Source organism: Pteropus alecto, unplaced genomic scaffold (assembly GCF_000325575.1).
Source record: "Pteropus alecto unplaced genomic scaffold, ASM32557v1 scaffold125, whole genome shotgun sequence".
In the NCBI taxonomy this organism is placed as follows: Eukaryota; Metazoa; Chordata; class Mammalia; order Chiroptera; family Pteropodidae; genus Pteropus; species Pteropus alecto.
The window spans coordinates 8,516,474-8,543,058 of NW_006436888.1; the positions used below are offsets into that span (position 1 = coordinate 8,516,474).

Here is a 26,585-nt window from a genome sequence, read left to right on the forward strand (position 1 = left end):
GGCCGGGCCCGCTCCTTCCCCTTCGCGGTGGGCGGCTCGGTCCGTCCTCTCCTCTGGGGAAGTCCTGCCTGAGGTGGGAGGTGGACGCCGGCCAAGGAGTCAGGGAGGCGGGGGTCCAGACTGTGCCCCCTGTTGGCGCCGCATCAGCCAGCACCCCTTCCCCCGGCCTGCACGCTAGCCGGGGCCGGCAGCCGCCTTGCCCCTTCCCCGCCCCCTCCGCTGTTGCACCCCAGACCCTAGAAAGAGGGGCAACTTGGAGGGGCTCAGATTCTGGGTCAAAGATGGACAGAGGGTAAGGAGGACCGCCTGGGCCTTTGAGGGGCGTCCATACATAGAGGCAGTGATGCGGAGGGCAGGCGTAGGGAGGGATCTTGGACCCCTGGAATCCCCCTTCTCCCAGCAGTCCTGCAGGGATCCTCCAAGTCAGGGGCCCCACAAGGTCACTGAGCCACCCCCCTCCCCCTTCCAGACTTGTGGGACAGAGGGAGAGAGCAGCTTATTTCCAAAGACATTTTCTCCCCGTGGAATCTGGACAATTTCCCTGGGGAACAGCAACTAGAAAAGGGCTCTGCGAACAGATTCCCGAGCAGATAAGCCAGCGTTTAAGAGAGAAAGGGACACTGACCTCCTTTGAAGGGAGGTTTGAGGAGCTGCCCCACCCGTCCTCTGGTGGGGAGGCTGCTGAGGCCATGGGGGAGGCTGGGTGCTGCTGCCTGGGGCCACCCTTCCCTGGGCCCCACCCAACTGATAACCTTCTCCTCTCCCCTGCAGACGACAGGAGCCTGGCGGAGGAGAAGGGACTGCGCTGTCAGAACCCTGACTGCATGGACAAGGGGAGGGCAGCCAAGGTAGGGAGCTAGAGGGCCTGGGGGCTACTGGGAGCTGAGGGGACAGGGCTCTAACCGCCTTCTCTGTCCAGGCACTGGCGTCCGCAGGGCCCTGGCAAGTGTGCAGCTGGCCCAGCCACAGTGCTGTCTGGGTTCAGAAGCGGGTAGGGCCACCGGGTGGCTGGTTTCAGAGGCAGCGTAGCTGCCCCTGACTCCAGAGTGGCAAAGTAGAAAGACCTCTGCAAAAGCAGGGGGCAGACGTACCCCAAAGCCCTTCCCTGTGCTGCAGTCCTGCAGCAGCCCCGAGGTGACAGGTGCTATGGCCTCATGTCATGGATGAGAAAGCTGAGACTTCTCAAGAGACGCTCCCCCTCCCCAAGGCTCTGTTCTAGTGCCAGCTGGCATCCTTCCTATGACACTCTTCAGACCTGGGCCTAGGTCAGGGATGCTTTGAGACTTTGGGACAGTGACTGTGGCCTTGGGGCTGACAAAGGGAAGAAGGGGCAAACTGGTCCTGGAGTGCCAGGGCTCTGGAGCCGGTCACGAGGCAGAACGAGAGGGACAGTGATCAGTATTGATGCTACACTTCTGCCCGTGACGACGCATTGGGCCTCATGCCACGCGCTTTCTTTGCCTCGTGCACTGCTTGTGGGGGCTCTTCTGGGGAGGCAGCGTCGTCCCCTCTTTCTGATGAAGATACCAAGGTTCAGAAAGGTCCTGTGACTTGGCTGAGGCCCCACAGCTCAGGAGAGACCGAGCCAGAGTTTGAACCCATGTTCAGATTCTCGCAGTACACATCCGAGTGACAGTAGTAAAAACTGCCACAACTTCCTGTGTCAGGTTCAGGCTCCGAGGATTCGGTGTCTCCTCTTGCTGGCCTTCTGAGATCCGTCCTATCATTCCCATTTACATACGGAGAAACTGAGGCTCAGAGAGGCAGTGGCTCACCCAGGGACACGTTGCTGGGATGTGGCAGAGCTGGGATTTGAACCTAGAGCCCAGACTGTGTCATGCCAGAGCCTGTGCTCCTAACCACTGTGTAGCACAGCTCTGCCAGCTGCAGGAAATTAAAAATGCCACCCTCCCACCACCAGCTCCCCCTACCACCCTCCTCTGCCCAGACACATGCACACGTTCTCCACAGGAAGGCCACAGTTACAGGGAACATGGGGGACTGTTCTGGGGGTGGGCAGAGGAGGGGGAGGCTTCAGGTTGCCGTGGTCACCAGGCAAGGGGGTGGCTGTGATTCAGACACAATCTGCTGGCACGGGTGGTGCCTGGCATTGGGGCTCTGGTGTTGGCTGGTTGCCTGTCCCCCAGATGGGGGCTCCTGGCAACAAACTGGCCTTATTACCCCTACTACACAACCTGCCAGGGGTCTGCAAAGCCTTGGGGCCTCTGCCTGACCCTGAGGGGTGACAAGGTGGGGCCCGGCCACACTGTCCCAGTCCCTCCTGTGGGTGGGGCGGGTCCCCTAGCTGCTGCAGGGGCAGGAGGGCCTGGAATGTGCAGAGGTGAGGACTATCAGATGAGAGCTGGTTTCAGAGCAAGTGCGGGGCCTCTGCAGCCCCCAGGTCCTGGCTCCAGCCCTGGCCTGCCCGGAACTCAGCGTGGCTGACACTGGCATCAGCAGCCAGAGGGTTGCTCAGCCTGCAGGGGGAGAGCCCAAGCCCTCCCACTGGTGGGACCCACTTTGGGACAAATGGTACAGACTCACTCAGGGACGAGGTGATCAGAGAGACAAGGGCTAGTCGGGGAGGACATCCTGGAGGAGGTGCCCTCTGGTGGATGTGAACACATGACTAGGCAGAGCAGAAGGCAAGGGTGGTGCAGGAAGGGGGACCCGCCAGAGGCAGGAGTGTGGAGGCAGGTCTTCCCAAGGGATGAACTGGCTGGAGGAGGGGGTGACAGGAGGTGCATTACACCCAGGTTTGGTGAGAAAGAGGGTCCAAGATCATCTGTATTGATGACGATGATGATAACCACCACTGAGTGAACACGTTTACGTGCCTGGCAGGGCGTTAGGCCCTCGCCAGGCCCTCGCCGAACCGTCTGGAGAGCCTCAGGAGGAAAGCATTATTATGCCCACATGCCGTGTCAGGAAACTGAGGCTCAGAGAGGGGAGAGCTTGCTCACATCGCACAGCGTGACTGGCAGAACGTGGTCTGGAGCGAGACCAGGAGCCTCGTGCTTACTCTCCTCCCCAGCTGTTCTAGGAACAGCTCGCTATCAGGATGTGTTAGCTTTTCAGAGACAGCGTCATTCATTCATTCATTCATTCACCAAATTAGCTCTAAGTCTCTGCTGGGGCAGGCCCAGTTCTGGACCCTTGAGATGTCCAGGAAACAAAGGCTCTGCCCATCTGGAGTTGACAGCCTCACCGCACTGGGAGGAGGGAAGTGAGGACTGGGCTTTGCCAAACTGGCGCCTAGGCTGTCCTGGGCAGGGCCATCTTTCAACAGGGCTGGACCCTTCCGCTTCTGGGCCCACCCTTGAGGTTTTGTTTGAACCTGTCCTGGGTGCTGGGGCTTCTAAGATGAATCAGCCACCCCACCCTTACCTCCTGCCATGGAGTTCATTCTGGGGGTAGGAGGTTATCAGGATGGGCTTCCTGGAGGAGGCTGCTGGCATCCTGAGGAAAGAGGAGGTACTGAGATGCAGGAAAGCTGAGTGAGCAGGGAGGGATGTTGGAGCTGTAAGGAGCAGGCAGGGCCTGGGGATGGGGAGAGGGAGGCAAAGCTAGCTGAGGAGCACCCTGATGTCAGGTGAAGAATCTGAGCTGTCTGCCTCAGAGACCCCATGACGAAGATGTGTAAAGTAGCCCACACCTGTCCAGCTGCACGACCTTAGGCAAGTCACTGCACCTCTCTGAGCCTCAGTTTCCAGGTGAAGCTTCTGGAGTTGTGATGAGTATCACAAGAGGGCTTGTATGTGAAGCACGTGGCACAGTGTGGCGCGCTGTCGGTGTTCAAGACAACGCTAGCTGTGGTCACGTGCTCATCCACCATGGAGAGGGAGAGAAACTTCCAGGCTTCGGGCGCATCCTCCTTTCCCTTCCTGAGGTCTGAGAGTGCCCAGTGCCCAGGTTCCATCCCAGACCCCGGCCCACCCCGCCCAGCAGACACACATTTATGGCACATCGGTCCTGTTCCCCGGGCAGGTGGAGTTCTCAGTCTCGGGGGACGGCCCCTCTGTCGAGGGAAAGAGGCAAAGCTAGCTGAGGAGCACCCTGATGTCAGATGAAGAATCTGATCTGTCTGCCTCAGAGACCCCATGACGAAGATGTGTGAAGTAGCCCACACTGTCCAGCTGCACAACCTTAGGCAAGTCACTGCACCTCTCTGAGCCTTAGTTTCCAGGTGAGGCTTCTGGAGTTGTGATGAGGATCACAAGAGGGCTTGTATGTGAAGCACGTGGCACAGTGTGGCGCGCTGTCGGTGTTCAAGACAATGCTAGCTGTGGTCACGTGCTCATCCACCATGGAGAGGGAGAGAAACTTCCAGGCTTCGGGCGCATCCTCCTTTCCCTTCCTGAGGTCTGAGAGTGCCCAGTGCCCAGGTTCCATCCCAGACCCCGGCCCACCCCGCCCAGCAGACACACATTTATGGCACATCGGTCCTGTTCCCCGGGCAGGTGGAGTTCTCAGTCTCGGGGGACGGCCCCTCTGTCAAGGGAACCCCCGGCCGGCCTGTGTCAGGGCGCCCTTGAGCTGGGCGCTCTGGTCAGTCCGTTCAGGGCACCCTAGGTCACATGAGGACACTGCGCTACCACATTTGAGGGGACAGAAGACTCGGGGGTATTTAGCCTGGAGGTGGGCCTCGCAGGTAATGATTCTAGTAGCCACCGTTCCTCAGCACCTGCTGTGTGCCTGGCCCTCACAGGGACCTCAGCCTGCTCCTCACTCCCCCACTTTGCCGCAGGGCCCACCCGATCTCCATTTTAGAGACAGGACACAGAGAAGCAGGGAGGCGAAATGACTTGCTGAGGCGAGTCAGACCTGGTCTGGCTGTCCTCAGGCCTCTCATTTCTAAGGGAGGGGTGGTGAGTTTTTCCGCATGGCTCCCAGGGGCCCTGGCAGAGAGGTGAGTTTGGGTTCAGTCCAGGCAGGAGTTGCGACAGCTGCAGCTGCTCCCCGATGTTTAGGTAGTGAGCACCTCCTGCCGAGGGGTATTCAAGCAGAGAGTGGAGGTTGGATTTGCTGACTTCAGAGTTCCCTTCCAGCTCAACAATGGGCTGTGAGGTGGCAGGGATGAGGGGGTGTGTGTGTGTGTGTGTGTGTGTCTAGGGGCGGGGCGGCCAGATAAAGACCAGTGGACACGGGGCAGAGGAAGGGGTGGATCTGAGACCCCCGTGGAGGAAGAATGGGCAGGATGTGGTGAATAATGGGAGAGGGAGTCATCTATTCTCTTGGGCAATGCTCTGGGGATAAGAGGCGGGAGGTCGGGGTGGGGGGGGCCCTTGAGAATGGCCAGATTTTGGGGATCTCTGGAGGTAACTGGGCCTTTTCGATGCTAGTCAGCTGTAGACAGGTGGCAGCCCAGTCTGCACCTGGAGAAAGGCGCAGGGCCAGAGAGGACATGCAAGCAGAACTCTGGGCTTTGGCCAAGTAATTGCGGGGTGGGGGCAGGGGCAGGGGCAGGTGAAGGCCTGGGGCAGAGACGAGTTCTCACCAGTGGGGTGAGGTGTCCTGGTGTGGACCCAGCCCCCAGGAGGGTAGCACCTGGCAGGAGGGGGCTCCACCTCCTGGAGACCCCTGTCTGAGGAAGGTGGTCTACAATTGGGAAAATGCAGGTGGGCCTGAACTGAGGCCTCTGGGTCTCTGGCCCAGGATCTGCCCTAAGGTAGAGGTCACCACACCCACCGCTCGGGAAGGGGGGAGGTGTGCTTGGCGCATGGTTGCCTACTTCCGCAGTGGGATCCCTGTACCCCCATAAGTCCCTGCACCCGCAGTTCCTAGCACAGACTGAGTTGTTCTAAACTCCCACTGCTGGGAGAGGGAATCTGGAAACCACCAAAGGGGGGAATGGCCCCCTTTTTCAGCCATGTCATACATGAGCCAGGAAAGAAGAGGGGGACACAGAGGCAGGCAGGCCGGTTTCGCAGGCGCCGTGGAGGCGCAGTTCAGAATCCAACCCTTTATAGAGGAGCGGAAGCGAGCCTGGCTTGGGGCGATTCCCAGGACGGGCTCGGCCTGCGGGTCCCTTCGCCTGGACCCCCAGGGCCCCTCTTGCCGGCCAAGGCAGCTTCCTGCCGGGGGGCCTCGGCGAGGACCTGGGAGCCCCTGTTTTCAAGCCCAGGTTAAAGACTAAGGACTTTGACCTTTCTGGAGATCTGTGAACGGCCGCCCCCTCGGGGACAATGATTACTGCCTTCCCCCTGTCTCTGCAGCCCAGACCCTAGATTACCCGCGAGCGCTGTCTGGGCTCCCTGCCATCCCCAGGACTGCGGGATTGGCCGCAGGGCCCTTTTCTGAATCCCAGCGCTCCCCTATCCCGGCCGGGCGCGCGGATGGTACGTCCCGGCCCGCCCAGGTGGTAGCGCCCGCGCCAGCCTACCGTAATTCCCCTACGCCCGGCGCCCCAACCCAGCGCGGACCGACTGAGCCCGCCCCGCGGCTCCGGTCCCCCTCGCCCTGCGCGCCCCGCCGGGGCTTTGGCAGCCTTGCCCCGAGCCCCAGCCACAAAGGAGGAAACCCATGTCCCTAGGTGAGTCTCACGGGGAAGCTGGGGTCCGGACAGGGCTGGGGTCCGGACGGGGTGGGTCCGGGCACCAAGACTTCTCCCAAATTAATGGACAGAACCAGACTGGAAAGTCCCACACAATCCCAGGCCCGCGGGTGGGTATCGACGGGCGCCGCTGGCTCTACCTCCATTTACTTGAGTGTGGAATGGGCCGAAGCGCCCGCCCCCGCCCCCGCCCCAGTGACTCTAATGGGGAGTCGGCCCCCAGATATGGGTGTGAGGAGCCTATGGAACCTCAACCCTGCTGTGAGGTTTGTTGCTGGGGGCGGGGGGGTGGGTGGCTTGGCTTAGGGTGATTAGGAGGAGGCTTCGGGGACCCTGCCCCATCTGGTCGAACGAGGGTCAGTATCGGGGACAGTCCTCTGGGAGGCCGGCAGGGGGCGCGAGAGTCTGTGCGTCAGGCAGCTGTGGCGGGGACAGAGGGACCCAGGATAGGCCCTGTCTGCCTTGATTAAAGGCGAGGAAAAGGAGGCCAGGAGGCCCTGGACCCTATAGATTCCCCAATAACCTTCCCCAGCTTGGCTCTAGGTGGATTTTACTCTGCCCCTTGGCCAAGGTCCACAAATACATTAGGATCTCACAGCCATCTGTAGATAGAAAATTCTAGAGACCTGGCCAGTGTCCTCTCTGCACAGGTGGGTAAGAGCAGGGGCAGGTGGGCCCCAGAAGCAGGTCTGCTGCAGCCCAGGCACGTGTCCTCTCCCTCATTCCGTCCCAAGTAGCCTTCTATCTGGTGCTGGAGAAAGAGGTGCCAGGAGAAGGCACTGGCTGCGATGCTGTGGTCCTTAGCTCCAGGGTCAGGCGCATTTGTGCAGGGACAAGGCAGGAAGTGAAGTTCATGGACCACACACAGCCTCTCCCTGTCTCCCTAGCACTGAGTCCCAGCCAGACTGCTCCCTGAGGAGGAAGAGGCCTCTCTGGTTTCCCGGGCCTATGCAGTGGGCCTGGCCTGTGGACAGGTTCTCTATATTCTTGCCATCTGCCCAGCTCAGGGCAGGACTTTAGGGCACGCTCTGCCTCCAGGTGGGCCCCGGAACCCAAAGGACAAGGAGTTAAGCCCCGGCCTAGGGGAAGGGAGGAGCTGGTAGGCCGTTGGGAACGAGGAGGACAGCCTGGCCGACCTGCCCACGCATGCAGCCTCCACCCCTGCATCTGCAAGGTGCCAGATGGGGCCTTGGGGCCCGTAGGCTCCCAGGGGAACTTAGCCGAAGTGAGGAGCCCTTGGGCACGGGTGTCCCTTCAACTGGGGAGCCCCAACTCCTGATTCAAGGCCCATCTGCTGTGGGCAGAGCATGGAGCGGGCCCCAGACCTCGCCCCAGACCCACGGTCTCTACTGGACAGGAAGTTCCCGCGCCCACCACAGACCAGGAGGAGGCCCCAACCATTGTGGGGTGGGGATGCCCACAGGCCTCCTCTTCTGGGGCTGCGGAGGTGGTGCTGGGGGCGGGGGTGAGGGGGACTCCTGCTGTGGATTCTCCATTATTCATCAGCGCCAGCATCTGGTTTCTGAGGATCAGTTTCAACAAGCCGGTCCTGACTCATGAGCCTAGAGCTGGGGCTGGGCTGAGGAGGGGCCCCCTCCCCAGGGAGTCAGGGGCTGGACCTCTGGGGCATGCTATAGCTCAGGCACTATTTCAGCTCTGTCCTGTAAAGAGGAGGTGAGAACTAGGAACATTCGAGGGGCTCCTCCCTCTCCTGGTGCAGGGGCTGGGGCCTCCTTTCCTCGCCAGCTCCACGGGCTCCTGGGGCAGCAGGGCCCTGGCGCTCTAAGGAGCACCCCTGCCCTGGCTGGAGGAGCATGACTCAGGGATGGCCAAGGCCTGGTCACTCAGGTGACTTCCAGTGACCAGCCGTGGCTCAGCCCTGGTGGTCTCCATTTGATGCGAGCTGGTTACCCCAAACCAGCTGGATCCCCCTAAGCTGGCTTTGGAATCTGCCCTGTCCCCAAGGGACGAACCTCAAGGCTCTGCTGCCCAAACCATCACTCAGCCAGTCTTCATGCACCCCATACCACCCTGTGCCTAAGACACAGGTAGTGAGTGGCCCAAAGCACAGGCATCTGCCTCCCCACTTACCCACTGGTGACTTGAAGCAAGTCACTTAACCTTTCTAAGCCTCGGTTTCTTTGTTAAATGGGGATACTAACAGTATCTCCTCCTTAGGATCTTAGAGAAGAGTGAACAAGATTTGCTGTCCCAAACTCCTGGCACAGGCCTGGCACTTGGGAGGGCTCAGCTGTCGGTCTATGGGATAACCGCAGGGGCAGGGGGCCTGGCAAAACCACCAGGGTTTGAAGTGGAAACTGACCTGCCTGGGTCAGCAGGCCCAAGGTCATGGATGCCAAGAGGAAGAGAGAACCTGTGATCAGGCAGAGGGGAAGCCTTTCTCGACCGTTGGCCCAGAAGGGACATTTTGGCTGAGACCTTCCCTGCCCCAATGGGCTTTTCTGGCATGAAGACCCTTCATCTGCCTTCATTCATCCAGTCATCATCTAGTCTATCCCAAGCACCTACTGTGTGCCAGGACTGTTCTACGCTGAAGAGGCAGTATGGGCCAGACGGCCAAGGCCGGTGGCCTCTGGAGAGGGTATTCCAGCAGGAAAGTGATAATCCAGAAGTGAACAGACATCAAATAACTTCGGGTGGTGATATGTACTTAGGAGGAAAGAATTCAATTTAAGAGATTTGAGCGTTGGAGGTTGAGGGGCTATTTATTTTGGAAGGAGGGTGACGGCCTCCCTGTGAAGGTAGCGTTTAGGATGGGGCCCAGTGCCAGCTGTTGGAAGATCAGGGGCGTGCAGTGTTCCAGACAGAGAACACAGAGGTGCAGGCGCTGAGCTGGGTGAGTCGTAGGGAGAAAGGTCAGTATGAGGGATCCCGTGTGGGACCTGCCAGGGTGTGAGGTAGGAACCAGGTCACATTGAGATTTTATTCTAAGCCACTGGAGAATATTAAGGGGGAAGGGGAGGGTGTGACATGATGGGGTTTTAAATTTCAAAAGATCCGCCTGTGGAATGGACAGTGAATGACTCACGCTTTGGGAGTGGCCCCTAAGAAATGCCTGCCCCCCTCAGAACCGTCCTCAGAGACTCTCCACCTTCTTCCCCAGTTGAACCAGATTGAGGGGGAGCTGTAAGGGGTGGGTGGGCTGATGACAGCATGTGCCCTCACTCCATAGACGCCGAGGGGAGGCCATTCTGGAACCCCAGAGCCAGAAGTCGAGGTTCCATTCCTGACTCTGATGCCACTTTAGCCCCATCACTGCGAATGGGGACAGTAGTGCCCGCCCCCACCTGCCGAGAGTGAGTGTAAAAGCGCTGAGACCCTACAGTGGGGACCTCAGCACCGCACCCCATCTTGCGGGGGCGGGGCGCGGTCCTCTCTGTCCCGATGAGCGCCCCCTGGAGGTGGGGCACGAGGACGCACTCAGCTGGAGCAGCAGGGACCTAAAGCTGAGGTGGGCAGCGGGGTTTTCCTGACGGGTCTCGCCCCACTCCTGGGGGCCCCCAAACCGTCTCCACCGTTTCCTCCCAGCGCGCCCCCTCCCCCTGCCGGCTCCACCTGTAGTCACCCGGACCCTCCACTCCTCTGCCCCCCGGCTCTGGCCTGGGCACTGGGGGGTCCCCAGGCTCAGGCCCCGAGGCCGGGTCTCAGGCTGTGGGGTGGCAGTCGATGACCTCCAGGACGACCTCTGAGCGCTGGATGTGTGGCCGGGCGGGGAAGCAAAAGGTCAGAGCAGAGAGGGGTGTCCCGGGACTGGGGACTGGAGGGGGAGCCGGGTCCGAGGACGGGATGGGGAAATGTCCTGGTCCCGGTCCCCCCCTTCTGCCACCAGCATTCAGGGAGCTTCGCCAGGAGGAGCAGGTCCGAGATGGACACTCTGAGCCCGGGTCCGTGGGGAAGGGGCTGGGGGGCCAGTGCGGAATGCCCTCCTGGGACCCCGCTCCCTGCTGGGCCAGGGGTCGCGGGCGCGACAGGGAAGGCCAGGTAGGGCTCGGACAGCCGTGCGGGGAAGCCGGGGCGCGGGTGGGGCACGCGGTGGCCGAGCCACCGGCCGGGGCGGTACAGCGCGGGGATCGGGCACTAGGGCCTGGGGCCCTGAGGTGTGTGTCCCCCACCCCGCCATCGAGGGGCCAGGCGGCCAGGCGGCGGAGGTGGTTCGCCCACCCTGGTCTTTTGTGCCCGGGCTGCCTCCGGACACACCTGTGGGTCCCAGGCCCGGCCTGTGGCCACCCCTCCCCCTTTCCTTCCTCTGCCCCGGCCTGCCACACCCCTCCTGCTCCAGCCCCCGGGGGAGGGGAAAGCCACTTCTGGTGCCCCTCCCCATGAGCGGTGGCCTCGATCTTGCTCCCCAAAGGGCCCCCTCTGTATTCGTAAAGTTCTAGCGCATTCGCCGACTTAGGAGTTGCAGTGTGACCTGGGCGTACAGTCTGGTGGGCTCTCTTCGTCGCGTTGAGTCCGGGGAACTTTGGTCGCTGGACCCCGCCACCCCTCCCCCGCCACCCTCAGAGGGCGGGCACCCGAGTCCGAGAGAAGGGAAAGGGGCTGCCCCACTTCAGTGCTGCGGAGACTTCTGCCCCCGGAGAGAGCTGTGGGGAGACCCTGCGGTTTGGTGACTGAGGGGGGGGGGGAGCAGCATCCCGCCCAGCTGCAGCCTCCCAGTGGGACTTGTGGTTGTCCCTGGGGGTTCCTGGAACTTCAGCCTCAACCAGACCTGCTGAATTAAGTGAGGGTCCTGGGCCCGAGCCTCGCATGCCCCTGGGTTCCCTGAATCTGGGGTTCGCAGGGAGGACGGAAGCAGAGGAGGTGGGCAGGCTGGGCCTTGGTTTCCCATCATCATCGGTAGTATGGGTGTTAGTAGTAATAGTAACAGTAGGAAGAAGAGGAGGAGGAGGAAGAGGGGGTGGTGCTCACTGAAGCCTCCGGTGCTGGGACCAGCTTCCTGAGTCCCCCCAGGGATCTAGTGCCTCCACAGGGTGGGCACATAGCAAGCAGGTGCTCAGTAAATATTTGCTGAGTTCCGAATCTGTCATCTATATATTGGACTTATTGGACTTGTGTAAAACCAAGATTGTGTCACAGAACCAGGTACCTGGACTGCAAGGTTCCCAGAGACCCTCTGCAGGCCATGTCACCCTCCACCCACTGTGAGACCAGGGCCTAGGTAACTGGTAGGTCTACAGCCCCACCCACCACCAAGCCAGGCACCAGCGGATGCAGCTGTCAGGGGAATCTCGAGAGGCCTAGAAGGGGTGAGGGGCACCTGTGCCAGGCTGGCTGCCAGGCTGGACTCAGGGAGAGAGGGCTGCTGAGCTGGCAGATGGGGGGCTCCCGGAAGAAAGGCAGAAGTAGGGCAGCTGCCTTCCCAAGATTCATTGTCAAGAGAAGATGCTCGCAGCTCGAGGGTCCAAGAACCTGCAAAGCCAGGCCCTCTGTCAGCAGTGCCCTGGGAACCCCGAGGTGGGGCCGGGCAGAGTTGAGGCTGGGGATAGCGGTTTTTATGCTTCTTTTATATAAAGTAGACAAAAACAGTTGCTTTGGTTGAAGGGAGTCCCTTGCCCCTACCTCAGAGCCTGAGAACACTGTTTTAGACGACTTGAAAAGGGTGTGGAAGTCAGGGGCGCTCAGACTGCCAGCCAAAATCTGGACCATTAATGTCGGCCTGAGGCCCAGGGCCCCCAGAGCGAGTGGCCTCCTCAGTCTGACCCCTCTGGCTGCCGTTTCTGTGTCCATGTTTCTTTTTCTGTCTGGTGGAGTGGAGGGACACAGGAGCCAAATCAGCAACCATCAAACTGTGACTGATTTCCTCTCATCTCCATAGCCCCTGGCTGACCTGAGGCCAGCCTCCCCCACTCCACTGTCCCTTCTCAGCCACCCGAGAGGTGATGTGAAAATCTGGGATCTCGAGCTACGCGTCGGGTTTGATCCAGGCTCCACTGGCTGTGTCACCTTAGACAAGTTACTTAGCTTCTCTGAGCTTCACTTTTCTCTTCTGTAAAATAGGGACAATCAGAGCTCTCCCTGGGGTGAGGAGCCCTCAATGCAGCCCCAGGCACAGGAGCGACCACAGTCTAAATGGGGATCAGAACTTGTCAGCCTCTTCCTCCCTCCTCCCTTCAGCCATCCTCATCCTGAAATCTCGGATCGGGTTCTCCCCAGCCAAAAACTTCAGCGACCCTCCATTGCCCTAACTAGTAAACAGGTGTTTAGTGAGTGGTTCGGACTGGAGATAGAGCAGCGAGCGGCTGTTCTTGCAGATGCTACAAGGTGTGGGAGCAGCCAGGGGAAATATGCAGGTGTCAGATGGTGGGAAAGAGAGAAAGGGGGAGGGGGGAGGGAGTGCAGAGGAGTCGAAACCTTAGAAGGGGAGATGGCGACTTTGGAGTAAAGACTCCCCTACAAGAAGCAGGGGAGCTGGTCACTTCACACCCTGGGGACGGCATTTCGGGCTTCAGGACTCAGAGGCGGGAGTGCGCCTGGCGGCCGTGCCAGATTGGGGTAGCAGCGTGAGCCAGGACTGGAGCGCAGGGCAGGAGGCCCACGAGGTAGCTATACTGGGAAGGACATGGAAAGCCACTGCGGGGTTTTGAGCAGGTATGTGTGCCTCCTCTTTGAACGGGATCCACTCTGGTCTCACAGACTGGAGGGCGAGGGCGGAGGCAGGGCGCCAGTGCCGAGGCCGTTGTTGAAATCCAGCTGAGGTGACACAGCCAAGCGGCTGTGCTGGGCTAGGGTTGAAGCTGCAGAGATTAAAGGTGGAGCCAACAGAATTTTCGGACTGACTGGGTGGGGGTGTGACAGAAAGATCAGAGGTGACCCCAAGTTTTTGGCCTAATGCGTTAGCTTCCCAGGGCTGCCGTAACAAATTAACACCGACTCGGGTGGCTTTAGAGCAATAGAATTTTATCCTCTCCCAGCTCCGGAGGCCAGAAGGCTGAAATCCAGCTGCCTGCAGGGCTGTGCACCCTCTGAAGGCTCCAGGGGAGGGTCCTTCCCTGCCTATCCCAACTTCCGGTGGCCCCAGGCGCTCTTTGGCGCTCCGTGATTCACATGTCGTCCGTCACGTGGTCATCTTCTGTCTCTCCTCCTCTTATTAGGGCAACAGTCATGTGATTACTCCATACCCTATGATCAGAAACTCCAGTATGACCTCATGTTAACTAGTGACATCGGCCACCACCCTATTTCCAATTAAGGCCGCGGTCTGAGGTGCTGGGGGTCAGGACTCAATCAGTCTTGCAAGGACACAACTCAGCCCCCAACACCCCATGACCAGGAGGCGTCGGGTTAGCCGAGGAGGACGGAGCTGCGTGAGGGAGTCAGGAGCTCGTGTGCGGATGGTTTAAGTCAAGATGCTTCTTAGAGTCGAGGACAGATAGAGAAGATTGCTCCAGTCCTGGGCGAGGTCCCACTTGGGGATTTACTTGGAGCCCTCGGCATGTGGAGGTGTTCTAAGTCATGAGACTGGCCGAGACCCAGCGGGTCGGTGTAAATGAAAGTGGGGAGGGGCCCATAGGCAGGGATGGGGGCGGGAGGAGAACCAGCAGAGCCTGGGTCCCGGGGACCTAGGGAGAAGAGGTTTCACAGAGACACCGATATCAAATGCTGGGTCCCGTGAGAACAGACAAGTGAACTTAGAAACGTGGCGGTCACTGGGGAGAGTCACCGAGAAGAGTGAGTTTGCTGTGTTGGGGAGGGGGCAAAACCTTGATGGGAGGGGGTCTCAGAGAGACTGGGAAGAGGAGAAAATGTCCAAGTCGAGCATCATAGTAATCATCGATTTAGGCCAAAATCTTGAGTGAATGCTGAAGCTCTGGAGTGTGAGATTGCCGGGAAACAGGATATCTCAGAGCGTCACCCCAGCCCAAAAAAAAGGGGACTTTACAAAGGACAGCGAGGTCCCCAAATGATCTGGCACTGTGGGCGCATAGAGGAGGTCACACAGCCTCTCGTGTCTTTGCCCACATGCTCAGCCTGATACCCGAGGCCCTCAGACAGACCCACCCGGGTGGGGGTGGCGCTTTCGGCCAGACCACTGGCTGAAAAATCTCAGTAACATGAAAGGTCAAAAAAAAAAGTATCAGGGAATTTATTCTTCAAGGATTAAACAGACAAGACCAAATGTTCCCACAAACCTTGATTGGATCCTGTGAAGGGAAAAAAAATTCTGTAAGGATATTGTTTAGACAGTCGGGAAGTGCAGGCGTGGACACTCGCGGACTGTGTATCTGTTCAGCTTCCGTGTTCGTAGGAGGACCTCGAGGTGCTGCCTTGCTCCTAGGTGACGCCTTGGTTTCTGCGCAGGGAAGGCGGGTCATGAGAGAGATGAGAAGACTGGTGGGAACAACTGGGGAAGCCAGAAGGGGGTGTGGATATTGTTATACAGGTCTTATAACTTTCTGTAGGTTTGAAGTATTTTACAACAAAAGTCGGGGCGGATAAAGATTGCCGAGGGGAGAGATCTGGGAAGGGGAGGGCGGACACCTGTTTTACGGAGTTTAGCTATAAAGGGAGGGGGAGAAACTGAGCAGCAGCTGGAGACGGAGGGATGAGGGTTGGAGGGATGAGGGTTAGCGTGCCGATGGGCGTGCTCCATCCCTCGGGGAGGGGTGACCCGAGGATGTAGGGGCAGGGGATGCTGAACGGTGGCCCCGCACTTCGGATCTAGGTGGAAGGCTGGCTTCGGGTTGGAGCAGGGCCAAGCCCCTGCAGCCCTGGGCAGCAGGTGGACATGGTGGGAGCTCACGGACCCTAGACTTCCGATGGCTTTTGTTTTCCTAAAAAAGTCGGAGGCAGAGTCAGCAGGAGAGTGTTAGGGGTGAGCTGTGGGAGGTTGGGGGACGGAGGAGCAAGCAGGAAGGTCATCTGTGCAGTGGGGGAGAGTATAGGCTGGGGCCATGTGGTAAATCTGGGGCCACGTCCCCATCCTGTGTCACACAGGTATGCCACCACGCCGACTGCCAGCAGCTGCACCGCCGGGGACCCCTCAACCTCTGCGAGGCCTGTGACAGCAAGTTTCACAGCACTATGCAGTATGACGGACACGTCCGCTTTGACCTGCCCCCCCAAGGTGAGCACCGGTTGCGGGGCCCAGCCTGGACCCTAGCGTTCCCAGGGTAGCCACAAACTCCCTGTCTGGGGGCACAGTGTCTTAGTGACTGTTGGAACTGTGACAGGGCCATCAGAAGGACAAGAGTCGGCTGAAATGAGGAAACCCAAGTATGTTTCAGTCCCTTTTGTTCTGCAAGTTTTTTAACAAGAGGCTTCAGAAAGGCTGATGAGCGATCTCTCCCAGTCTTTGCGGCTGCCGGACTTAAAAGCTGGGGACTGTGCCCCATCTTGAGAGCAGGCCTGTCTGTCCCAAGTGCCAGGTCTGCACCCCGCCCCCCCCCCAGAGGCCCTGCCCCTGGCTTGGGGCCTGCATGGAGAGGCCCCTTTCTCCGTGTCCTCGGGGTTGGGGACTTCTGGGCAAATCCTCCAGCCTGGAGTAGAGGCAGCGGGGGTAGGAGTGGGGTTGGGATGGGCAGGTCAGAGGGACTTGTCGCAGGAAACAAGAAACCCCTCATGCTGAATAGAGAAATGGCCCAGGACCACGGCCAGCTGGCTGTGCTGGGGTGGCTTCCAGACACTGGGCCTGGAGAGAAATGCCAACCCTTTGTCTCCCTTCTTAGCTGGTCAGAGGCACAAAAGGACTCTCCCTGTCTGCCAAGGCCCCCTGGGACTTTGGGTATGGTCACAGGGGTGGGGGTAGGGTGAGGCCTGAGAGAAAGAGCCATGGACTTTGACCCCTTTCCGCAGTAATCCCAGAGGCCGGCTTCTTTATCCCTATTTCACAGACAGGTAAACTGAGGCTGCAGGTGGATTTGTGTTGGGAGCGGGCATCACTTTGTGTCATCTCAGGGCTCTTGTGTCTTTTTGAATCTGGGAGTGAACAGATGACAAGCAGTGACCGAGCCCCTCCCCTCACAGAACCAAAAGGCCTTACTTAGCTAGTCTGGGGACAGGGTGCCCCAGGATTGGTAGCAGGCAGTGGCCCCTCCAGAGATGGCCATGTTGGAAGGCTAAGAAGGGACCAGGGAGGGAGCGGGCACAACCCCACCCCCCACTGTACTCCTAAGGCTCCGTCCTGGCCCGGAACGTGTCCACCCGGTCATGCCCCCCGCGCACCAGCCCTGCAGTGGGCTTGGAGGAGGAGGAGGAAAGCTGTATGGATGACAAAGGGTAGGTGAGGGGTAGGTGGGCAGAGCAGACACCTGAGGGCCCCAAGGCTGGGTCTCAGCTCAGAGGTGCAGGGACCAGAGGCCCTGTCTCTGCGGCTGCCCAATTCCTAGAGGAGGCCACCAAGCCTGGGCCCGCCTCTGGGGCTTCTGGGATCAGGCACCACCTGACTAGTTACCACTGGGTGTGACTCCTGTGTTGGCCACCAGAGGGCGCACACCCCCTTGTGGGCCCTGGCCTGCGGGAGTGCGCCTGGGTTACCTGGTCACCTGGGGTGAGTGAGGGGTGGGTGGCCAGCCAGGGCCCGCTCAGATCCCGCCCTGTTGAGGACCCACCGTGCCTCCAGCCTCTGCCCTCACCGGCTTCCTGCAGGGACCGGAAGAGCACAGGTCTGAAACTCTCCAAGAAGAAAGCCAGGAGGAGACACACAGATGTAAGGAGCCCCAGGCTGGCAGAGGGGCCCCCTCTTTTCCATCCCCAAGGCTGAGCCTGTCTGCTCTGAACCCGGGATCAGGCGTGGGGCCTGATCTGTCCCTCCCTCACCACCCTGCCCTGCAGCCCAGCACTGCCCACCTTAGCCAGGTGGGGTGGGGGACGTTCCAGGAGCTGCTCTCTCAGGCGGGACAGACACTGGGGGCCTCCCTGGGACTGTCCCCGTGTTCACTCCCTGCTGTGGTTCCCATCGTGGACCCTAGGATGGGGAGGATGGGGGACAAGGGGTGCAGAGGCTGAGACCCACGTCCTCTTAGGACCCCAGCAAGGAGTGCTTCACCCTGAAATTTGACCTGAGTGTGGACATCGAGACAGAGATCGTACCAGCTGTGAAGAAGAAGTCACTAGGGTAGGGCTTGGTGGCCTGGGTGCGGAAGTGGGCTGAGGGCAGGCGCGGCCTCCTGCAAATCTGACTGTGTCTGTGTGGTGACCATGTCCCCAACCTGTGGGGAGGTCCACCCACGTGGTGTATACACCAGTGAGGGCACACGTGACAGGGCCCGTGCACCTGTGCGTGTATTCCAGCCCTGTATGCGTGGTCCAGTCCCTGGGTGTGGATGGGCCTGTGACAGTGCGTGGACGTGAGTGTGAGGGCCTGGGTGCGGTAGCTGGTGTGCAGATGCATGCAGGAGTGTGTGCACCTCTGTAGACAGGTGTGTGTGCACCCGCACGCATCTGTGTGTGTACCTGTGTGTGACCCCACAGGTGCCTCCCTTTTCCACTGGGAAGGGGGGACGGAGCTGGGGCCATGGATGGGATGGGGGTCCATGTGACCGCCCCCTAACAGAGGCGCCTCCACCCCGGGGCAGGGAGGTGCTGCTGCCAATATTTGAAAGGAAGGGCATCGCACTGGGCAAGGTGGAGATCTACCTGGACCAGTCCAACACGCCCCTGTCCCTCACTTTCGAGGCCTACAGGTTTGGGGGACACTACCTGCGGGTCAAAGGTAAGCAGCTGGTGGGGTGGGCGGGGCCCGGCTGGGCCTTCCGGAGATGGGTGTGTCTTCCCAGGCTCAGATTCTTGTTGGCCGTGGCCCTGAGCAGGCTCATTACCCTACAGGTGTCTTTGCTGGGCAGTAGTGGCGGGGGCTTGTAGGGCGGGGCTTCAGGGGAGGGCAGCGAGGGCTTGGTCGGATGGATCTTCGGGGGAGAGGGGACTGGGGCCACCTCCTCCGCTGGACCCCGTGTTGAGGGCCTCTCCTTGCCCCCTGATGCTGCCCCAGCCAAGCCGGGGGACGAGGGGAAGGCGGAGCAGGGGGTGAAGGACTGCAAGTCGCTTAGTCTGCCGATCCTGCGGCCAGCCGGGGCCGGGGCGCCTGCCCTGGAACGCGTAGACCCCCCGAATCGCAGGGAGAGCCTGGACATCCTGGTGAGGAGGCAGGGCTAGGGCAGGGCTGGGGACGGGGCAGGGCCGCAGAGGGGAGGTCAGCTGGGCCCCTCCCTGTTCCCTCTTGGGGCTTCAATCTCCCCTTCTGGAAAATGGGGTTGCTGTGAGAATAGGAGGCCCCCTCGAGATCCGACTGCACCCCAGTGTGATGAGTCTCGTCTCAGAGTGTTCTAGTGCCCAGGGGGAGTGTGTGTGTGTGTGAGTGTGTGTGTGTGTGTAAGCACAGACGTGTGGGGAGTGAGACTGCGTCACGGGCTATGTGCATGCGTGTGCATTGTGGATCCACTTGGAGCTGTGCTTCCCAGTGCATCTGAGTGTGTGACTCTTTCTCCCCACCTGCTTCATGCTTGTGGCTGGGTGGCTGGGGGTGGTCCGGGTGCATCTGTGTCTGGATATTTTAGCCCCCAGAGCATGTGTGGGTCTCAGGAGGGGTGGCCTCCCAGGCTGGGCAGCAGAGACCCTCCCACCTCCCAGGCTGGCTTGAGGTCAAGGAAACCCACCCTGGGGTGGGGCTCTGGGGGCCAGAGTGAGCCTGGCTGGCCTTGACCAACCCTCCCTGACCAGGCCCCTGGCCGCCGACGAAAGAACATGTCCGAGTTCCTGGGGGAGACGAGCATCCCTGGGCAGGAGCCCCCCACCTCCTCCAGCTGCTCTCTGCCCGGGAGCAGCAGCGGTAGCAGCGACAGCTGGAAGAACCGGGCGGCCAGCCGCTTCAGCGGCTTCTTCAGCTCAGGCCCCAGCACCAGCGCCTTTGGCCGGGTAGGTGGTCCTGTGGGCCCTGGGGCAGGGCAGTTGGCTGGCCCTGACCTCTGACCTTAACCCTGGTCTCCTAGGAGGTGGACAAAATGGAGCAGCTGGAGGGCAAGCTGCACGCCTATGGCCTCTTCGGGCTGCCCAGGCTGCCCCGGCGGCTGCGCTTTGACCACGACTCATGGGAGGAGGAGGGGGACGAGGAGGAGGATGAAGCCGACGCCTGCCTGAGGCTGGAGGACAGCTGGCGGGAGCTCATTGATGGGCATGAGGTGGGTGCCACCCGCGGCCCTCCCTTCTCCCTCCTCCTTGGGGAAACGGAGACATTATTTTCCCACTTCATGGGGCTCTTCTGAGGACCCAGTGACAGGATGTTCCACAGGACAGCCCTGCCAGACTGCTGGCATCATTAACCCGCTTTGGGGAAACTGAGGCAAGGTGAAACTGCAGTGTGCCATTTAGCTGTTTTAGTGGCCCAGAATTTGGGGGACCTGCGTGTCTCCCCCGGGAAAAGCAGGTTACTTGCAAGGTTGCTCACCCTTCCCGTCCCTGAACACTCCGGGCTCCTGGCCGACCCCTGCCCTTCCCACAGAAGCTGACTCGGAGGCAGTGCCACCAGCAGGAGGCGGTGTGGGAGCTTCTGCACACGGAGGCCTCCTACGTTAAGAAACTGCGGGTGATCACCAACGTGAGTGTGGGGCCGCAGAGGCCCAGGGCCGCCCGTCCGCCCCCATGGCCTCCTCCTGGCTACCCCCATCAGAGTTTAGGCCTTTGCAGAAGGAGCAGGTGCCAGGCCACAAAGAGGGGACGTGAGAGAAGGGCCACACCCCGGGGAGGAGGTGACTCCCCTGTGCAGGGCACCTGGGAGGGGCTTCAGGCTGAACTAACTAACACAGGGCTGAGCTGAACTAACACAGGCTTCATCCTTTCGTTCAACGGCAATTCCTGAACACCTGCTGAGTGCCAGGTGTCCAGCAGCCCACGCCCTAGGCATGGAGACAGTGTGTTGGCACTGGGGCGGGGAGGTGTGCGGTATATAGGGACTTTGACCTGGGGGAGCACCTGGCCTGGTCTTGCGGGTTCAAGGAAGGCGCCCTCTGAGCTGAAACAGAGGCCGAGCCAGGGGAGAGGTGGAGGAGAGTGTTCCAGGCCTGGCCGCAGCCTTCGCTCTGTGGGGACCCTGGGGCCTAGGCTTTTTCTTGAAGAGTGAACCCTCTCTGCCCCAGCGTGCTTCAGAGCCTCCAGGGAGGGGTAAGGGGTAGAGGGGAGCCTAAGAATCTGAGGGGGGCATCGGGACTGGGACCCCCCCAGCTGCAGCGCCCCTTACCCCCACAGCTGTTCCTGTGCTGCCTCCTGAACCTGCAAGAGTCGGGGCTGCTGTGTGAGGTGCGTCGGGATCTGGGGCGGGGCACGATACCTGGCCCCGGGGATAGGGGAGGGGCTTAAGCACAGGGGTGGAGACGGATCGGGTGGGGCCGGAAGAGGGCGGGGTCCACAGGTGGAGTCCGCGAGGAGTGGGGCCTGGCTTCAGGGGGCGGGGATAGGGGAGGGGTTGAAGACGAGGGCGAGGACGGGCAGGGGCGGGGCTGAGCGCACCTCCCGCCTCCCAGGTGGAAGCCGAGCGTCTGTTCAGCAACATCCCGGAGATCGCGCGGCTGCACCGCGGGCTGTGGGGCAGCGTGATGGCGCCGGTGCTGGAGAAGGCGCGGCGCACGCGGGCGCTGCTGCAGCCTGGGGACTTCCTCAAAGGCTTCAAGATGGTGCGTGCCGGGCCGCACACAGGCGGGGACAATGAGGCAGGGCTGGGGCTCCGATCCTATCCGCCTGTTACCCCAGCCTCCCCCAGAGCAGTGGCCCTGCTCGACCCCTAGTGGTCAGAGGCAAAGATTTCCGAGTCGATCGCCTGGGTTTGAACCCCACCTGGCTATCTTCCCTTGCTACCTGGCCGAGGGTGGTCTCTTTCTCCAAGGCTCAGTTATCTCATGTGGAAAACAGGGCTAATAAGGTTTGCCACCCGCTGGGGTGGTCGCAAAAGTACAATACGGAAGAGCTTGTGCAGGGCCCGGCCCACAGGTAGCGCAGGTAACCAGGTGTTCCTGTTTCGCCCTGCGCCAGTTCGGCTCCCTCTTCAAGCCCTACATACGATACTGCATGGAGGAGGAGGGCTGCATGGAGTACATGCGTGGCCTGCTGCGCGACAACGACCTCTTCCGGGCCTATGTCACGGTAAGGACAGGCCTGGCTGATGAGCAGGGGCACAGGGCGGTGGACCCACCCCGGCATCAGGTGCATAGTGGGCGGGGCCTGGGACCTGGGGCGGGGCCTGCCCTGAGCCCCGCCCCTGCCTCCCGCCACAGTGGGCCGAGAAGCACCAGCAGTGCCAGCGGCTGAAGCTGAGCGACATGCTGGCCAAGCCCCACCAGCGGCTCACAAAGTACCCTCTGCTGCTCAAGTCGGTGCTGAGGAAGACTGACGAGCCGCGCGCCAAGGAGGCCGTCGTCACCATGGTAACCAGGGCGGCCAGTCGGGTCACCGTATGGCTCGCTACCCCTCCCTGACTCTGGGCTTGAACCCGCCATCTCTCGCCCCCAGATCAACTCCGTGGAGCGCTTCATCCATCACGTGAACGCATGCATGCGGCAGCGACAGGAACGGCAGCGGCTGGCGGCAGTGGTGACCCGCATCGACGCCTACGAGGTGGTGGAGGGCAGCAACGACGAGGTGGACAAGGTGGGCGGCATGGCCCTGCTGGGAGGGATGAAGGGCCAAACTGGCAGACAGGGACTGCGCTGGAATCTCACTTGAGGACTCCTAGCTGGGATGGGGAGTCGTACCCTGACCTCTCCTACACCTGTCCCCCACCCCCAGCTCCTGAAGGAATTTCTGCATCTGGATTTGACAGCGCCCATCCCTGGCGCCTCCCCTGAGGAGACACGACAGCTGCTGCTGGAGGGAAGCCTGAGGATGAAGGAGGGGAAGGACAGCAAGGTAACTCGAGGGGCCACCCCACACCCAGGGTCCGTGTCGCATCCCCTCTTGCCCTGCAGGTTTGGACCACCCCTACCTAGGCATCTCCTGGACCCTAGTCACTGGTTTGTATCTGCCAAGTTAGTCAGGTGGCTACTCAAGAACTAGTGCCCTTGTCATGTGCTCTACAGTACCCCCCCAAATAAATACATAAAATAAAGTAAAATCCAAAAAGAACTAGTGGCCTCGTGCTCATATGAGGGATGATTATTTGCCTGGTGCTTACTCTTTACAAATGCAGCAGCATCACAGCCCACGGTGCCAGCTGTGCCCATGTGGTGCCACATGAGTCCTGGTGGGAGGGAGGGGGCACGTTCCACGAGCAGGCCGGGGACAGCCCAGACCCTTTCTAGAGCTTTTAATTCTTCAGGTGCTGTGTAACCCAGTGTCTGCAAATCATATTTTAAAATGACTTCCCTTTTCCCCTTTATTGTCAACTTTTATTTATTTTATTTATTTTTTACTTTTTAGACGAGGCGACCCTTGGCTGACCTCACAGATTGCAAGGACCTTGTCAGCTTACAATCCCTTATTTTTTTATTTTTTACTCCTACAGCACCTGATCTTCCTAGGCAGTCTCCCATCCAAGTACTAACCAGACCCGACCCTGCTTAGCTTCCGAGATCAGATGGGTTTGGGCTTGTTCAGGGTAGCTTGGCCGTAGACTATTGTCAGCTTTTAATTGACATAAATCACAAGTGTGTAGCTCGATGAAGGAAAACCATCTTTCTCTTCGTTTTAATTTTCCTCTCAGGTTCATGTGGGGGTGGAGCAGGGGAGGTGTTTGACAAAGTCTGAGTACCCCAAGGAGAGGGTGTTACAGCAGACAGACAGGGGTCCCTGCCTAAGGCCCCAGGACTCTGGCCCTGACCCCCGGCCTGTCCTTCTCTCCCTGCCACCCCAGATGGACGTGTACTGTTTCCTCTTCACGGACCTGCTCTTGGTGACCAAGGCAGTGAAGAAGGCTGAAAGGACCAAAGTCATCAGGCCACCACTGCTGGTAGACAAGATCGTGTGCCGGGAGCTGCGGGACCCTGGTGAGGAGCCGGGCACCCCCTGCTCCTGGGGAAATGCTGTGATGGACAGGGGCCAGGGTCCTAGCTGACACTGATACGAGCTCTTCCTAACCAGGCTCCTTCCTCCTCATCTACCTGAATGAGTTCCACAGTGCCGTGGGGGCCTACACATTCCAGGCCAGCGGCCAGGCGCTGTGTCGTGGCTGGGTGGACGCCATTTACAATGCCCAGGTGAGCGCAGAGTGGTGTGCCCGCGGGCAGGGCCACCTGGTGAGGGCTGCTGCTCACAGCCCATTCTGCCCCTGTGCACTGCCGCCCCCACCTGCAGAACCAGCTGCAGCAGCTGCGCGCGCAGGAGCACCCAGGCAGCCAGCAGCACCTGCAGAGCCTGGAAGAAGAGGAGGATGAGCAGGAGGAGGATGAGGAGGAGGACGAGGAAGAGGAAGGTGGGGAGAGTAGCACTTCGGCTGCCAGCTCGCCCACCATTCTGCGGAAAAGCAGCAACAGCCTGGACTCGCAGCACTGGTATGCTTGCCCGGGGCCACCCAGCAGGCCAGGGCGGGGCAGGCACTCCAGCCCAGGACTCCCGACCCCCAGGCCACGGACACTGGGCAGGGCCCACCCATGACCCCTTCCTCTGAATGGCTTTGTGTTGTGAATCCAGTAGGGGGTAGGGGTGGATTCTGTCTCTCACCGGAGTCCAGACGGTGACGGCGAATGATTTTAAACTTGACCGCCAACTCTGATTCATTAGTAGCTGCCCGGAGCTGAGCTGAGGACTCTTAGACTGTCTCCAGCAGGAAAGAGCTCTCTCTGTGCTGGTGACAGACGCCATTAACGTCTGTGTTGTGGGCACAGGGGTTGGCAGATCGAGTGCGAGTGCCACACGTTTGCCGTCTCAGCTTCGAGAAGGCAGAGGCTGTAGACCCACGTTGCTCAGCATGAGGCCTGCACCAGGCCAGATCGGTTTCCTTTGCCTGGCCTGACTCTGTCCTCCCGGCCCCACAGTGCCTCAGACGGCTCCACGGAGACCCTGGCCATGGTCGTGGTGGAGCCTGGGGAGACACTGTCCTCTCCTGAGTTCGAGGGTGGCCCCTTCAGCTCCCAGTCGGATGAGACCTCTCTCAGTACCACTGCCTCTTCCGTCACGCCCACCAGTGAGCTGCTGCCCCTGGGCCCAGTGGGCGGCCGCTCCTGCTCCACGGACTCCGCCTATGGCACCCTCTCCCCCACCTCCTTGCAAGACTTTGTGACCCCAGCCCCTATGACAGAGCCAGCACCCCAGCCCCCAGAGTTACCACAAGCCCCTTCACCCCCACCCTCACCTCGCCTCCGCCGCCGCACCCCTGTCCAGCTGCTGCCCCGTCTGCCCCACCTGCTCAAGTCCAAATCCGAGGCCAGCCTCCTTCAGCTGCTGTCAGGGGCCACCACCCGTGGAGCACCCCCAGCCCCCAGCCGCAGCCTATCGGAACTCTGCTTGGCCGCTACAGTCTCTGGCATTAGGACTCGGAGCTCCCCTCAGGAAGCTGGGCTCAGCTGGAATTACAGGGGGTCGCCAGTCCCTGGCAGTGGCCCCGAATTATCAGAGATGGGAGGCAGAACCAACTGCCTGGCTGGGGAGTCTGAACAGCCCTCCAGGAGGAGCAGAGAGCTGCTCTTGGGGGCCTTGCCCCGGGTGCGGCCTGAGCCCCCGCCAGGGATCTCTGCCCAGCACAGGAAGCTGACGCTGGCCCAGCTCTACCGAATCAGGACCACCCTGCTGCTTAGCTCCACGCTCACTGCCTCGTGAGTGGCCCAACTGGGGTAGAGGGCAGGTGGCCCAGCGTGCTGACATTGGGGGCACTGTCATGCTGGGAGCAGATGGCATTCGGGGATGTGGATGGGAGAGGGAGCCTGAGGCCTGCCCCCAGGGCCTGGGTGCCTGTGGTGAGCAGCGGTGAAGGGACCTAAGGATTCCAGTGGGGAGGAGAGGGTGGCCAGAGCCCCTCTGAGTGGCATCAGCCAAGGAAGGACTGTCTCTCCCCTCCCCTTCCCTGCAGAGAGGTCTGAGCAGAGGGAGGCCCCCAAGGGTGCCACTGACCACAGGACAGCAGACAGCATGCCTCCTGGGGTGTGCTGGCCCCTGTTCCAGCTACTGCCTTGTGTATACACAAGCCGGAGTGCCAGGCAGGACCCCGGCCACCGCCCCGGGCCCATTTGCACTTTGCCAGACTGGATGGGAGTGGAGAAGGGCTTGGCAGAGCCCCAGACCCAGGCTGCAGTACCCCTCAGGACCGCCCTGCCCCCGCCCCCACGGTCGCTACCTTCACTAACCTCCCTGCCACCCACACCTGCTGCTCCCCGAGGTCACCAGCTCCAGTCCCCTGGGTTGGTCTCCAGGGCAGCCCACCTCTACCTTCCTCTGACCCCAAATGGGACATCCCCCTGTCCTCACCCCACTTCTCTCCTTCCCAGTTCCACTGGCCACCCCAGGCTTGGGTTGGGCTCTGTGTAAAGTTGCATATTTATTGAGCTTTTGATTTTTTTTATATAAAGACTTGTATATACTGCACTGGAAAGAGTCCTTGGCTTTGGAATCACCCCGTTTGGGATTCACAGGCACTTGCGCTCCTGTCCCCCTCCATCTGTGGTGGGGCGTGGCTGGAAGAGACCCTGGGAAGCAGAAGTGAATTCAAGGGGCAGAGGTCACCAGACCAGCACCCCAAGATCAACCCCTGTCCCACAGCCAGCACTTCGCCATTGGAGCCCCCACGATTGCCTCTCCCCAGAGTGCCTCAGAGGGCCCTGCCCCCCGGCCACCCCATGGGCTTTTGCCAGGGTGGGCGGCATGTCTCAGGTTCTACTGGGAGTGCTCCCTAGGACTGCCCTGGGGGGGCCTGTACGCACAAGCGCATAGTATCTGGGGAGGGTGCGTCTCCCGCCTGGCAGTGAGGCCCAGAGGGAGGGAAGTCACTTCACTTGGAAGTGGCGGTCTTAGAACCCAGGCGTGGGAACCGCCGGCCCCCCTGCCCTGTGCGCCCCTTGTTACCTGAAGGCCGCCCCGCCCCAGGTGAGCTCAGGTGTGAGGGGCGTGGTGGCCTGCGGGCTCCGTTGCGGGGAGCCCCCCGCGGGCCCCGCCCCAGCGCTCA

The 26,585-nt window shown here is 60.7% G+C and overlaps 2 protein-coding genes and 1 pseudogene across 8 annotated transcripts in view; 2 read left to right on the forward strand and 1 right to left on the reverse strand.

The window, feature by feature from the left end:
• PLEKHG5 (pleckstrin homology and RhoGEF domain containing G5) overlaps window positions 1-26,509 on the forward strand; it is a 29,997-nt gene extending 3,488 nt beyond the window's left edge. Inside the window, exons 2-22 of one of the 7 annotated variants that reach the window (XM_015591420.2) lie at window positions 772-848; window positions 15,509-15,638; window positions 16,687-16,789; window positions 17,159-17,219; window positions 17,536-17,627; window positions 18,088-18,224; window positions 18,501-18,646; window positions 19,229-19,423; window positions 19,498-19,686; window positions 20,007-20,102; window positions 20,750-20,800; window positions 21,025-21,174; window positions 21,530-21,640; window positions 21,772-21,921; window positions 22,007-22,144; window positions 22,283-22,402; window positions 23,346-23,478; window positions 23,573-23,688; window positions 23,786-23,982; window positions 24,466-25,242; window positions 25,497-26,507. In XM_015591420.2, the coding sequence (XP_015446906.1) occupies window positions 825-848; window positions 15,509-15,638; window positions 16,687-16,789; window positions 17,159-17,219; window positions 17,536-17,627; window positions 18,088-18,224; window positions 18,501-18,646; window positions 19,229-19,423; window positions 19,498-19,686; window positions 20,007-20,102; window positions 20,750-20,800; window positions 21,025-21,174; window positions 21,530-21,640; window positions 21,772-21,921; window positions 22,007-22,144; window positions 22,283-22,402; window positions 23,346-23,478; window positions 23,573-23,688; window positions 23,786-23,982; window positions 24,466-25,242; window positions 25,497-25,506 (3,126 nt within the window). In that variant the 5' untranslated portion in view covers window positions 772-824 and the 3' untranslated portion in view covers window positions 25,507-26,507. Of the gene's footprint in view, window positions 1-771; window positions 849-6,308; window positions 6,533-9,854; window positions 10,026-10,097; window positions 10,459-10,487; window positions 10,556-15,508; window positions 15,639-16,686; window positions 16,790-17,158; window positions 17,220-17,535; window positions 17,628-18,087; window positions 18,225-18,500; window positions 18,647-19,228; window positions 19,424-19,497; window positions 19,687-20,006; window positions 20,103-20,749; window positions 20,801-21,024; window positions 21,175-21,529; window positions 21,641-21,771; window positions 21,922-22,006; window positions 22,145-22,282; window positions 22,403-23,345; window positions 23,479-23,572; window positions 23,689-23,785; window positions 23,983-24,465 lie in introns of those variants that run through there. The other 6 variants (XM_015591421.2, XM_015591422.2, XM_025048608.1 and 3 more) reach the window with 6 other exon arrangements.
• LOC112481792 lies at window positions 22,989-23,107 on the reverse strand (annotated as a pseudogene).
• The window catches only part of TNFRSF25 (TNF receptor superfamily member 25), a 5,513-nt gene continuing 4,600 nt past the window's right edge, over window positions 25,673-26,585 (forward strand). Inside the window, exon 1 of the mRNA XM_015591315.2 lies at window positions 25,673-25,717. Coding sequence (XP_015446801.1) covers window positions 25,673-25,717 — 45 coding nt within the window. The remainder of the gene's footprint in view (window positions 25,718-26,585) is intronic.